We start from the raw sequence: 12,500 nt of genomic DNA, 5'->3' as shown, positions 1-12,500 counted from the left end.
GGAGGAGGAGGAAAATTATGCAGATCATGAAGAGGAGCGACAGCATCAGAGCGAAAGGCACGAAGAGAATTACATCTACACCGCTGGCCACAATGCAGAGGGCTATTCCCATTCCGAAGGCGAGGACGCTACTCTTCATACCGGCGCTGATGGAAGCCAATTTGAAGCAGAACATTCAGGTGCCAGAGACCGCGAAGGTGCCAGAGGGCGACCGGGTTTCAGAGGCCGCCCTGGTTTCAGAGGGCGCGCCGGGGCGAGGAATCAGACTGGGATAAGAGGTCAGGCTGGCGGAAGAGGTCAAGCCGGTGGCAGAGGTCAAGGAGGTGGAAGTGGTCCACCTGGTGGTAGAGGCCCACCTGGTGGCAGAGGTCAAGGTGGTGGCAGAGGTCGTATTGGTGGCAGATTCCGTCCTGGAGCCTTTAACCGGACTGGTTTGGCTGGGGGAAGAGGTCAAGGCCAGGCTGGAGGCAGAGGTCAAGGCCAGCCTGGGGGCCGAGGTCAGGGCCAGCCTGGGGGCCGAGGTCAAGGCCAGCCTGGGGGCCGAGGTCAGGGCCAGCCTGGGGGCAGAGGTCAAGGCCAGCCTGGGGGCAGAGGTCCAGGCCGTTTCGGTGGCAGATTCCGGCCTGGTCGTCCGGGCGGCGCTAACCGAACGGCCGTCCTAGACCGGACAGGTGGCAGACGCCGCTTTGATGGCAGAGGTCGGCCGGGTTTCAGGAACCGCACGAGAGACCACGGCGAGGATGGGCTTCCCGTGACCACAGGGGAAGGAAGAGAAGACTATGACACACGAACCGACACCGAAGAGAGCTATGACACGAGAGACGAATACGAGACAAGGGAGGAGGAAACAGAAGCTGAAACTAGGGATCCATATGACACAAGCGATGCATACGACACAACGGAGTCATATGACACAGGGGAAGAACATGACACCAGTGATCCCTATGATACCAGGACAGAGCACGAAACAAGGGATCCATATGACACAGGAGATCCATATGGCACCAGAGATCCTTATGACACAACGGATCCATATGACACTGAGGATGAATATGAAACACGGGATCCATACGACACAAGTGATCCTTATGACACAACGGACTCATATGACACTGAGGATGATGAAACGGATCCTTATGACACTGAGGATGATGAAACGGATCCTTATGACACTGAGGATGAAGAAACGAGAGATCCTTATGACACTAGAGATCCGTATGACACCAGGGATCCTTATGACACTAGAGAGGAAGAAAGGAGGGATCCGTATGACACTGAGGAAGAAGAAACACGGGATCCATATGGCACCAGAGATCCTTATGACACAACGGATCCATATGACACTGGAGATGAAGAAACAAGAGATCCATATGATTCGAGAGATCCTTATGACACAAGAGAGGAAGAAAGGAGGGACCCATATGACACTAGAGATCCTTATGATACTAGAGAGGAAGAAAGGAGGGACCCATATGACACAAGAGATCCTTATGACACTAGAGAGGAAGAAAGGAGGGACCCATATGACACAAGAGATCCTTATGACACTAGAGACCCTTATGACACAAGAGAGGAAGAAAGGAGGGACCCATATGACACTAGAGATCCTTATGATACTAGAGAGGAAGAAAGGAGGGACCCATATGACACAAGAGATCCTTATGACACTAGAGAGGAAGAAAGGAGGGACCCATATGACACAAGAGATCCTTATGACACTAGAGACCCTTATGACACAAGAGAAGAAGAAAGGAGGGACCCATATGACACAAGAGAAGAAGAAAGGAGGGACCCATATGACACAAGAGATCCTTATGACACAAGGGATCCTTATGACACTAGAGAGGAAGAAAGGAGGGACCCATATGACACAAGAGATCCTTATGACACAAGAGAGGAAGAAAGGAGGGATCCTTATGACACAAGAGATCCTTATGACACAAGAGATCCTTATGCCACAAGAGATCCTTATGACACAAGAGATCCTTATGACACAAGGGATCCTTATGACACTAGAGAGGAAGAAAGGAGGGACCCATATGACACAAGAGATCCTTATGACACTAGAGAGGAAGAAAGGAGGGACCCATATGACACAAGAGATCCTTATGACACAAGGGATCCTTATGACACTAGAGAGGAAGAAAGGAGGGACCCATATGACACAAGAGATCCTTATGACACAAGAGAGGAAGAAAGGAGGGACCCATATGACACAAGAGATCCTTATGACACTAGAGAGGAAGAAAGGAGGGACCCATATGACACAAGAGATCCTTATGACACAAGAGAGGAAGAAAGGAGGGACCCATATGACACAAGAGACCCTTATGACACAAGAGAGGAAGAAAGGAGGGATCCTTATGACACAAGAGAGGAAGAAAGGAGGGACCCATATGACACTAGAGACCCGTATGACACACGAGAGGAAGAAAGGAGGGACCCTTATGACACAACGGATCCACATGACACTGGAGATGAAGAAACAAGTGACCCATATGGCACAAGGGATCCCTATGACACCAGAGATCCATACAACACGAGTGACCCATATGACACCGATGACGAGACCGAAGCGAAGGAAGAAACAGCTCATGACACCGAAAGTACGACGCCTGACACAACTGACACGCCTGATCCAAGCGGCCAATCTGGTGTCAGGGGTCGTGGCGGCGCTGGTGGGCGCGCTGACGGCATGGGCAGGGGTCACCGCCCCCTTGCTCCCGGGATGGGCGGCGAAGGAGAGGACAGGGTATGTGTCATTTTCTTTTCCTTTTTTTTAATTATTATTATTATTATTATTAATAAGAAGAATGTTGATGGGGAGATGTTCGGATCAGGGTATGTGCAGGGTATGACAGGGTATGTGCAGGGTATGGCATGGTATGTGCAAGGTATGACAGGGTATGTGCAAGGTATGACAGGGTATGGTCAGGACATGACAGGGTATGTTCAGGGCATGACAGGGTATGTACAGGGCATGACAGGATATGACAGTATGACAGGGTATTTGCTTCTGTGCAATTTTCTTTTCGTTTGTGTTTGGTTAATAATAATAAGAAAGTATATCGGGATTATATTCGGATCATACAGGCATATGGAGAGATAGGGACTGGATATACTCTTGATTTAAGGAACAAAATACTCAGTCTGTGTGTGTATTTGATCGTGTGACTTTTTGGGTGTATCTGTGTGGATGTTTTCTGCCAGCGTGTGTGTATGTATCTACAAGTATTTCATTGGTTTTAGATGGAATCAGGTATTATATTTCCATATTCATTCACCCCCCCCCAAAAAAAAAAAATTATAATAATAAGTAAATAACAAATAGATAAATGAAATAAATGGTTAGTTATTTTTTCTTATGATTGCATGCTTCTTACTACTTTTGGTGTTCTTTAAAGTATAGGAGAAGAACAAAATGATGTAAGAGAAGGAGGAGGAGGAATAGAAGAAGAAGAAGAAGTAGAAGAAGAAGAAGAAGAGGAGGAGGAGAGATGAAGAAGAGGAGGAGAAGAAGAAGAGAAAAAAGAGGAAGGAGGAGGAGGAAGAGAAGAAGAAGAAGAAAAGGAAGAAGAAAGAGAAGGAGGAGGAGAAGAGGAAGAAGAAAAGGAGGAGGAGGAGAAGAAGAAGAAGAAGAAGAAGGAGAAGGAGGAAGAGTAGAAGAAGAAGAGGAAAAGAAAGAAGGAGAAGAAGAAGAAGCAAGACAGTCATCGAAGATTGAGTCTGTAATAAATTCTTACACATTTACATAACCGTTTATCGAAATTCATTTTATAAGGTGAATTATTTTACAAGTACATTTGCTGTGATTCAGTTCAAAAGAGTAATAATATTTACAGTTTAGGAGGATCTTCAACAATTATCCTAGCCACAATAAGGGGAAGCCCTGAAATTCCTCACCCATCTCTCTCTCTCTCTCTCTCTCTCTCTCTCTCTCTCTCTCTCTCTCTCTCTCTCTCTCTCTCTCTCTCTCTCTCTCTCTCTCTCTCTCTCTCTCTCTCTCTCTCTCTCTCTCTCTCTCTCTCTCTCTCTCTCTCTCTCTCTCTCTCTCTCTCTCTCTCTCTCTCTCTCTCTCTCTCTCTCTCTGTATATATATATATATATATATATATATATATATATATATATATATATATATATATATATATCAATCTGCCTATCTACCTCTTTACTCATTTTGCAATCTCTCTACGTGTATTTCATTTGTCCTTTCCCCACTTTCTCGCTTTTCTTTCCCCCTCCTTCCCTTCCCCTGTCTCTCCCTTTTCTCCCCCTCCCCTTTCCCCCTCTCTCCCTCCTCCTTTCTCTCTCCCCCCCCCTTCCCTTCCCCTGGCTCTCCCTCTTCTCCCCCTCCTCTTTCCCCCTCTCTCCCGCCTTTCTTCCTTTCTTTCTCCTTCCCTTCCCCTGTCTCTCCCTTTTCTCCCCCCTCCTCTTTCCCCCTCTCTCCCTCCTTTCTCTCTCCCCCCTTCCATTCCTCTGTCTCTCCCTCTTCTCCCTCCTCCTTTCTCTCTACCCCCTTCCATTCCTCTGTCTCTCCCTCTTCCCCACCCTCCCCCCTTTCCCCCTCTCTCCCTCCCTCCTCCTTTCTCTCTCTCCCCTTCCCTTCCTCTGTCTTTCCGTCTTCACCCTCTCCCCTTTCCCCCTCCCTCCCCCTTTCTCTCTCTCTCCTCCCCCCTCCCCATCCCCCCTTCTCTCCCCCTCCTTCCCTTCCCCTGTCTCTCTCCCTCCTCCTTACTCTCTCCCTCTTTTCCCCCCTCCCCTTTCCCCCTCTCTCCCTCTCTCTCCCTCCCCCCCTGCCTGATCGTCGCCTTTCTCGAGATTTCCCACGGGGTATCGGGGCTAATGGAGAGCGACTGTCGGATTACCCCCAACCCGCGAGGCTTACCGTGGCTCCCCGGGGGCACATGACCGTCCCCTACGCTCGGAGCCCCGCATTACAAGGGGGGTGGGGGCTGGGGAAGGGATTGGGACCCCGGGGGAACGAGATCGCTAAGTTGTCCATATCACCCTCACAGGCTAACTTGTGCGTCGGGTGAACACTCATACTCTAACAATAACACATAACACCGGCACGACCACACGAACACACACACACACACACACACACACACACACACACACACACACACACACACACACACACACACACACACACACACACACACACACACACACACACAAACAAACAACAACAACAACAACAACACTCATGCCTGATTAAATAATTCTACACACACACACTCACGAGGCACGCATTTTTACATGATTCCAAAAATAATCATTAATATTTTATTGATGCAGTTATAAGAGTGGTTAGGTCATCTACATAATACATATATACAAGTGGCCTATCGGTTAATTTTCCGTTTATTGAAATAGCTGAAGGCTAATTCAATACAGTGATTGTATACGTGCATACCCACACATATTCAGACAAACAAATTACTGCTAAATACAATCATGAATACATACATATACACTCATATGCATGCATTCATAAGTTCACACACACACACAATTAAATACATACATACACACACGTACATACATGCATACATACATATATACATACAAAAAAAAACTTTCTCCATCTAAGAAAAATACAAAATGAAAAATAAAGTCAAAAGCAATATCAATAAGTAACCACGTAGATAGTTTCAATAGCAATAATGATAAACGTACTTCTATCTTTATTATCATTGTCAACAATACACTTCCGTATCGACCTTGAGAAGACGGACGTGTATTGTTGACATCGCAGTAGTAGGCAGCGCTAACATCATAACCGCCATTACTATCTTCGTTACTATTACTATCAATAGGGACGATACATATCCGACCTAATAACCCATCTTGTCTCGTCCTTTACAGGCCACTCTGCCTCTGCTGCCCCCTCGCTGTTGCGGAAGTCAGGTGCCCCTTGACCCCAGCAACGCCTTGGCCACTGGAGGATTCACCCGGGTGTCTGCGGCAGGCTCGGTGCAGGTGAGTGCCATCGAGTGCCACTCAAGGTTCCAATTTTGATGGGATATGTGACTCAGAATGGGGGAATATTAGATGTTTATCTTTTCTTAGTATGTACAGGTAGGTATATTTTATAAATTGGAATATCAATGTGTGTGAATGTTTGCATGCATGTATGTGTGTACATGTGTGTGTGTGTGTGTGCGTGTGTATGTGTATGTGTGTATGTGTGTGTGCTCCTAATTCAGTCTCATTATTTTCCTAGTGTCAGGCAATTTTATCTGTGAACAAACCTTTTTTAGGAAGATATTTATTTTGATTCTTCACTCCATTCCTTTCGTTCAGAGAGAGAGAGAGAGAGACAGAGAGACAGAGAGAGACAGAGAGAGAGAGAGAGAGAGAGAGAGAGAGAGAGAGAGAGAAAGAGAGAGAGAGAGAGAGAAGAGATAGATAGATAGATAGATAGATAGATAGATAGATAGATAGATAGATAGAGAGAGAGAGAGAGAGAGAGAGAGAGAGAGAGAGAGAGAGAGAGAGGAGAGAGAGAGACAGAGAGAAAGAGAGAGATAAGTTACTGAATACCAGAACATTTTCAGACCCAACAGAGAAACAGTGCATAATGCATAGTCGCTTCTCATTCGTCGAAGCGAGGAATATTGGGGTAACGTGGTGGTGGTGTGGAGGGCAGGGGGTCGGGGGGGGGGGGGGGGGTGTTCTCTCTCGTGCTGGCAAATGATCAAAAATAGGAACGTCATTAATTAGGCCTCGTTCGCGTGTCTTCCTCTCGACTTAATGGTCACGCCCGAGGTTTTACGCGCCCACGCTCGCCAGGTGCTCGTCTTTTCATTATATATATGTGTGTGTGTGTGTGTTTATGTATGTGTATATATATATATATATATATATATATATATATATATATATATATATATATGTACATTATATATACATATATATATCGATAGATAGATAGATAGATATGTATATATATAGAGAGAAATGTGATATATATATATATATATATATATATATATATATATATATATATATATATATATATACATATATATATATATATAGAGAGAGATAGATATACATATAGACAGATAGATAAATTAGACAGAGACAGATATCGATAAAATATTTGTCTAAGCAGCTGTTTTGGTGCAAGTCCAACCCTTTGATTTCCATGAATTAAAAGAATAAAATTGAAAGAATTAGAGAACAGACTCAACCGAGTTCCAATACACCTCGACGCCCCCCTCTGTCCTCCTACAGGTGATCGACATCCCCGGCAAGGACACGGACGCCTTCCCTCCCGCGGCCGTGAGGGACCTGCGCGTCACGTCCGTTGCAGGAGACCGGATCACACTCGCTTGGACGGCGCCGGGAGATGACCTGGATGCTGGGAAAGGTGAGGTCATTGGTGGGGGGATGCGAGGCCCTTTTATGCGGTAGCTCCCGTGGCGTCGCTGGCTAAGGAAAAATCGGATGAGGAGAAGAAGAAAGATGTGAATTATGTTATTAGATGTATTGCCATGTACAGAGGACCTAATTGTAACAGCATCTTTATATTATTTACGCTCTTTCATGCCTCGGTTTCCCTTTGTTCTCACTGTTCTCTTTCTTGCGCAGTCTCGGGGTACATCATGCGCCTCAGTGACAACCGCCGCGATCTCAACGAGAGGATGTTCGACTACGCCCCCAACGTCACGCTCATGGATGTGACCGACGTCTTGAAGGAGGCCAACGTTTTCCAAGACGCCGGGAAGGTGGTGAGCGTCCAACTCGCGATCCAGAGCAGCGTCGAGAGGCGATCCAGAAGAAGCAACCAGTACTTCGTGGCCTTGAGAGCCGTGGATGACTACGGGAACAAGAGGCAAGAAGCGCAATGAAAACTCTTGACGTGTTTTTTATGTCAGCGATTTTCATTTGTCAGTTTTATCATCTTTGGTTGTTTCGATGTTTGTAAATTGATTCATGAGGTACTGTATATACTCCTTCAGAGTAAAATCCCCAGGGAATCGTTTCCTATCCCTATTGCTCCTGACTCCTAACACGTGCCCTCCACAGCCCCGTGTCCAACGTGGCGAGGTTCCGGCTGCCCTCTCGGCGGGGTCCCGGGCGGCCGCTGCACCCCGTCCTCGCCACCCGGACCGAGGACCCTTCGGCAGCCGGGCAGCCGCGGGTTCCCTGGAGGCCGAGAGGCAGAGGTCGGGTCGGGATGGGAAGGACCACGACTCCGGAGCCCGAGGAGGAGGCCACGACCGCGCCGGAGGAGGGCGACCCGCGGGAGGCTGAGGAGCCGACGGACCCGTGGCAAATCCAGCCCACTTACCCCGTTGAACCCACCTACCCTACTTACCCTGCAGAACCCACCGAACCCGCTTACCCTTACCCGACAGAACCTACTGAACCCACATACCCCACCGAACCCGCTTACCCATACCCAACAGAACCCACCGAGCCCGCTTACCCATACCCTGTCGAGCCCACCGAAGCCACTTACCCCACAGACGCCGCGGAGCCTTTCGACACCGTGGAGCCGACGGAGCCCGGGATGGAAACCGAAACGACGAAGACTCCGGACGAGGAGGAATCCAAGAAGGAGCGGAAAAAGAAGAAGAAAGACCGAAAGAAAAATAAGAAAAACAAAAACAAGAAGGGGCAAAAGAAGAAGAAGAAGGACCGCAAAAATCAGGATCCGGAAGGCACTGACTCGCCGGACAGTGTTTCCAACGAGACGTCAGTTTTTTATCGTATTTTGCAAGATGTAAATGGCTTGATAAAAAGCTTCGAGAAACCTGATGCTCCACATACTAGATGAGCATCAATAAACGGTAGATCCATGATATAAACTTACCTCTTTCTTCTGCTGACGAGAAGATAAGAGTGTATTTCTTGATTTAACTATGTATATAAATGATAACCTTACCGGAACTAAAGCATGCCTTCCTTTTATCGTCTATTGTAACAAAATATCTTGTGTCTGAGTGCGTGATGGTGCATTTTATAGATTTTCCATACTCTTTATTTCATACTTATCATCTACATATCCATCATCTTTCCACAAAAACCGGTTAAGACAAATAAAAAAATGTAAATAACAACTTGACATTAACTCGAACCCGGTCCCTTTAGACAACAACTCCACTAAAGACAACGACCAATTATGGTCTTGTGGTTAAGCTCCCTCCTCTTCGGCTGTTACCTAGAGTGCCTGGGTTCGAGTCCCTCCTTTATTTTCTATATAATACACACACTTCGAAATCCTTTACAGATCTTTCAGTGCATGAAGTTCGCAAAGATGGATTGGTAAAAGTGCATGGTAGTAATAAGTACTTTATTGAAATTTTCTACAAATGGAGACGAGAATGTTACACACGTATATACTGTACAGTGTCTGTTTTCATAGACAGTTTCCTTAAAAGTGTGTATGTGTGCTACCTCTGTATATTTTAATTATGTCGATCAAATTAGTTTCTCTCTCTCTTGTATCTCTTCTCTCTTTTCACTCTGTCTCTGTTTCTGTCTCTGTCTCTGTCTCTGTCTCTGTTTCTCTCTCTCTGTCACTCTCTCTCTCTCTCTCTCTGTCCCCTCTTTCTCTCTGTCACTCTCTTTCTCTCTCCCTCTCTCTCTCTCTCTCTCTCTCTTTTACAAAGTCTCCATTTCAGCCAAGTTTGCAAAATTTCTAGTGTGATGTCCTAAAGGTTTTGTAATATTCTTTGCCAGCTGAATTTTGATTTTTTTTTATCTCCCGTTTTCTCTCTCTTTTTGAGACTTTCCTCCCGGTTCATAAACGGATTCTTTGACTCTTGAACGATGCTAAGAGTTTCAGTTTATTTCAAGAATATGATTTAACTGTCGGTCATTTTTGCTTTTAGATGTGATGGTCTCACCTACTTTAATGTAATGACTTTGGGTTTAATTACTTTAGTTATTTTATATCCGATTGATTAGCTTTCGTGTGTTGTGACTCTCCCTAGGTATTGTCCGCTTTCGGGAAATGCTGTTTCTGCGCACGCTTTCTCTCTCTCTCTCTCTCTCTCTCTCTCTCTCTCTCTCTCTCTCTCTCTCTCTCTCTCTCTCTCTCTCTCTCTCTCTCTCTCTCTCTCTCTCTCTCTATCTCTAACTCGTTCTCTCTCTCTCTCTCTCTCTCTCTCTCTCTCTCTCTCTCTCTCTCTCTCTCTCTCTCTCTCTCTCTCTCTCTCTCTCTCTCTCTCTCTCTATCTCTCTCTCTCGCCCCCTTTCTCTCTCTCTCTCTCTCTCTCTCTCTCTCTCTCTCTCTCTCTCTCTCTCTCTCTCTCTCTCTCTCTCTCTCTCTCTCTCTCTCTCTCTCTCTCTCTCTCTCTCTATCCCTCCTCCACATTCATTTTTTTTTCATTCTTAATGTCCACTTGCTTCCCCTGTTCACCGAAGGCACCCCGCGATGCTTCAGCTATCCCGCCTTGGTCTCGAATTCTTTCTGTATTTATCTTTTTACATTTTTTTACCATTGTTTTTCTTTCAAAATGAACTATGGTGAAGCTTCAGGAGATTCATGGCAAGTGGTTTGATAAACAGCTCTCCTGTATTTCCATAATTGGTGTCGGTCTGATGACTTGCCTTGCAGTTTTGCGCTGCTGAATGCAAGTCTGTGTGTGTGTGTGTGTGTGTGTGTGTGTGTGTGTTTTTGTGTGTGTGTGGGTGGGTGGGTTTGTGTTTGTGTGTGTGTGTGTGTGTGTGTGTGTGTGTGTGTGTGTGTGTGTGTGTGTGTGTGTGTGTGTGTGTGTGTGTGTGTGTGTGTGTGTGTGTGTGTTTGTGTGTGTGTCTGTGTGTGTGTTTTGGGAATAATTATACGGTCTTTCCCGGCTGAATCTGGAGAAACAAAGTGGAAATGTGTTTCTTCAGCTGTCCGCAAAAAAAAAATAGATTTTCTCGATTTTAATTAAAACGCGTCCTCTGAGAAATCAACAGGAAAATATTTTAGAATCCTTCCCACTCGGGATATTTTTTCCTAATACCTTTTATCCACATTTCTCGGAATAAAAGAATGAATCCCAAATAAACTTTCATAAACGTCACGTCATTTCGTCGAATCAAAAAAAAAAAAAAAAAATCAAACAAAGGTTTAGGAAGATGAATCTATTTTCACCATGAAGGCAGGGATCTGTTTTTCGCGTCTCCCAGGGGGAAGGAAATGAGCTTACATCTCATTAGGATCTACGTGACCTGAAATGTGCAAGGGAAGGAAAACACAGCCCCTGTATCTGGCTCTTTCGCCCACTTTCGCTTTTCCACTCGCTTGATTCTCTCCCTGTTTCTCCCTTTCCCTTCTTTTGTACTGTGCCGTGTGTCTGTCTGACTGTCTGTCTCTTTCTCTTTGCCTGCACACACACACATACACACACATACACACACACACATACACACACATACACACACATACATACACATACATACACATACACACACACATACACACATACACACACACATACACATACATACACACACACATACATACACATACACATACACATGTATATACTGTATAAAACTATCATCTATACCTGAATTAAAACGATGTATTACCTTTTGTGTATTGGTAATAGCGTTGCACATACCCTCGCCAGGGGATTTTGTTTCATGATATGTGTGTATGAGGTTTGATGTGCCTTTTGTGTGTCTTTATTTTATTGATTTCTAAAATTTTATAAGCTTAAGTGAGCAATAATATAATGTGCACATATAAGACAATCACCATTTTCCATTAAGTGAATAAAGATAGTCGTAAAAGGCTTAGAATATTGAGAGAATAATTTTAAGAACAGCGACGGGTAGTCTTCCAGTGCATTCACCCGCGAGGCACCCACGCCCCTCTACCCTCCACGCCCCTCTACCCTCCACCCCCCTCTACCCTCCACCCTCCACCCCCTCCCAACTGCTTCCACCCCCTCCACCCTCCACCCCCTCCCAACTGCTTCCACCACCACCCCCTCTACCTTCCACCCCCTCCACCCTCCACCCCCTCCCAACTGCTTCCACCACCTCCACCCTCCACCCCCTCCCAACTGCTTCCACCACCTCCACCCTCCACCACCTCTACCCTCCACCCCCTCCCCCCTCCACCCCCCTCCCAACCGCTTCCACCACCTCACCCTCCGCGTGTTTCAGGTATACGTACAAGGCGGAGGGCTGCGACCTGGACATCACGGCGCCCCCGGTCATCAGTCTGTGTGACTCCCGCACCGCCGTCGCCACCGTCATAGCCTACTTCGAGCAGATCGACAACTTCACCCACATGGATGAGCTGTGGCAAGTCGTGGCCACGCTCGAGTACCTTGCCAAAGTGGGGGAGATGGACCAGGATTACGAAGACGCCAAGTCACCCTAAACTAAAACCAAGCCCCCCCCCCCCTGTGTGCTGTACAGAATAAGACTCTACGTTGTATGAAGAGTTTACTTACTTTATATTTCATTTCGTTCACGTTTGTTTGTTTGTTTGTTTGTTTTTTTGGTTTGGGTTATCTATCTCTATCGCGACAACT

General features: G+C 46.1%; 1 protein-coding gene across 2 annotated transcripts in view; it reads left to right on the top strand.

Annotated features, from left to right (window-relative positions):
* The window catches only part of LOC113828900 (uncharacterized), a 39,555-nt gene that overhangs the window by 26,603 nt on the left and 452 nt on the right, over positions 1–12,500 (top strand). The window contains exons 5-10 of one of the 2 annotated variants that reach the window (XM_070143572.1): positions 1–2,752; positions 5,875–5,988; positions 7,249–7,384; positions 7,606–7,849; positions 8,044–8,715; positions 12,127–12,500. The exon at positions 1–2,752 is cut by the window's left edge and continues 449 nt beyond it; the exon at positions 12,127–12,500 is cut by the window's right edge and continues 452 nt beyond it. In XM_070143572.1, coding sequence (XP_069999673.1) covers positions 1–2,752; positions 5,875–5,988; positions 7,249–7,384; positions 7,606–7,849; positions 8,044–8,715; positions 12,127–12,346 — 4,138 coding nt within the window. In that variant the 3' untranslated portion in view covers positions 12,347–12,500. Of the gene's footprint in view, positions 2,753–5,874; positions 5,989–7,248; positions 7,385–7,605; positions 7,850–8,043; positions 8,811–12,126 lie in introns of both variants that reach the window. The other variant, XM_070143573.1, reaches the window with a different exon arrangement.

This window comes from Penaeus vannamei, chromosome 31 (assembly GCF_042767895.1).
Source record: "Penaeus vannamei isolate JL-2024 chromosome 31, ASM4276789v1, whole genome shotgun sequence".
Lineage (NCBI taxonomy): Eukaryota > Metazoa > Arthropoda > Malacostraca > Decapoda > Penaeidae > Penaeus > Penaeus vannamei.
Note: the sequence above shows the minus strand (reverse complement) of the source record. Positions and strands in the feature narration are given on the sequence as shown.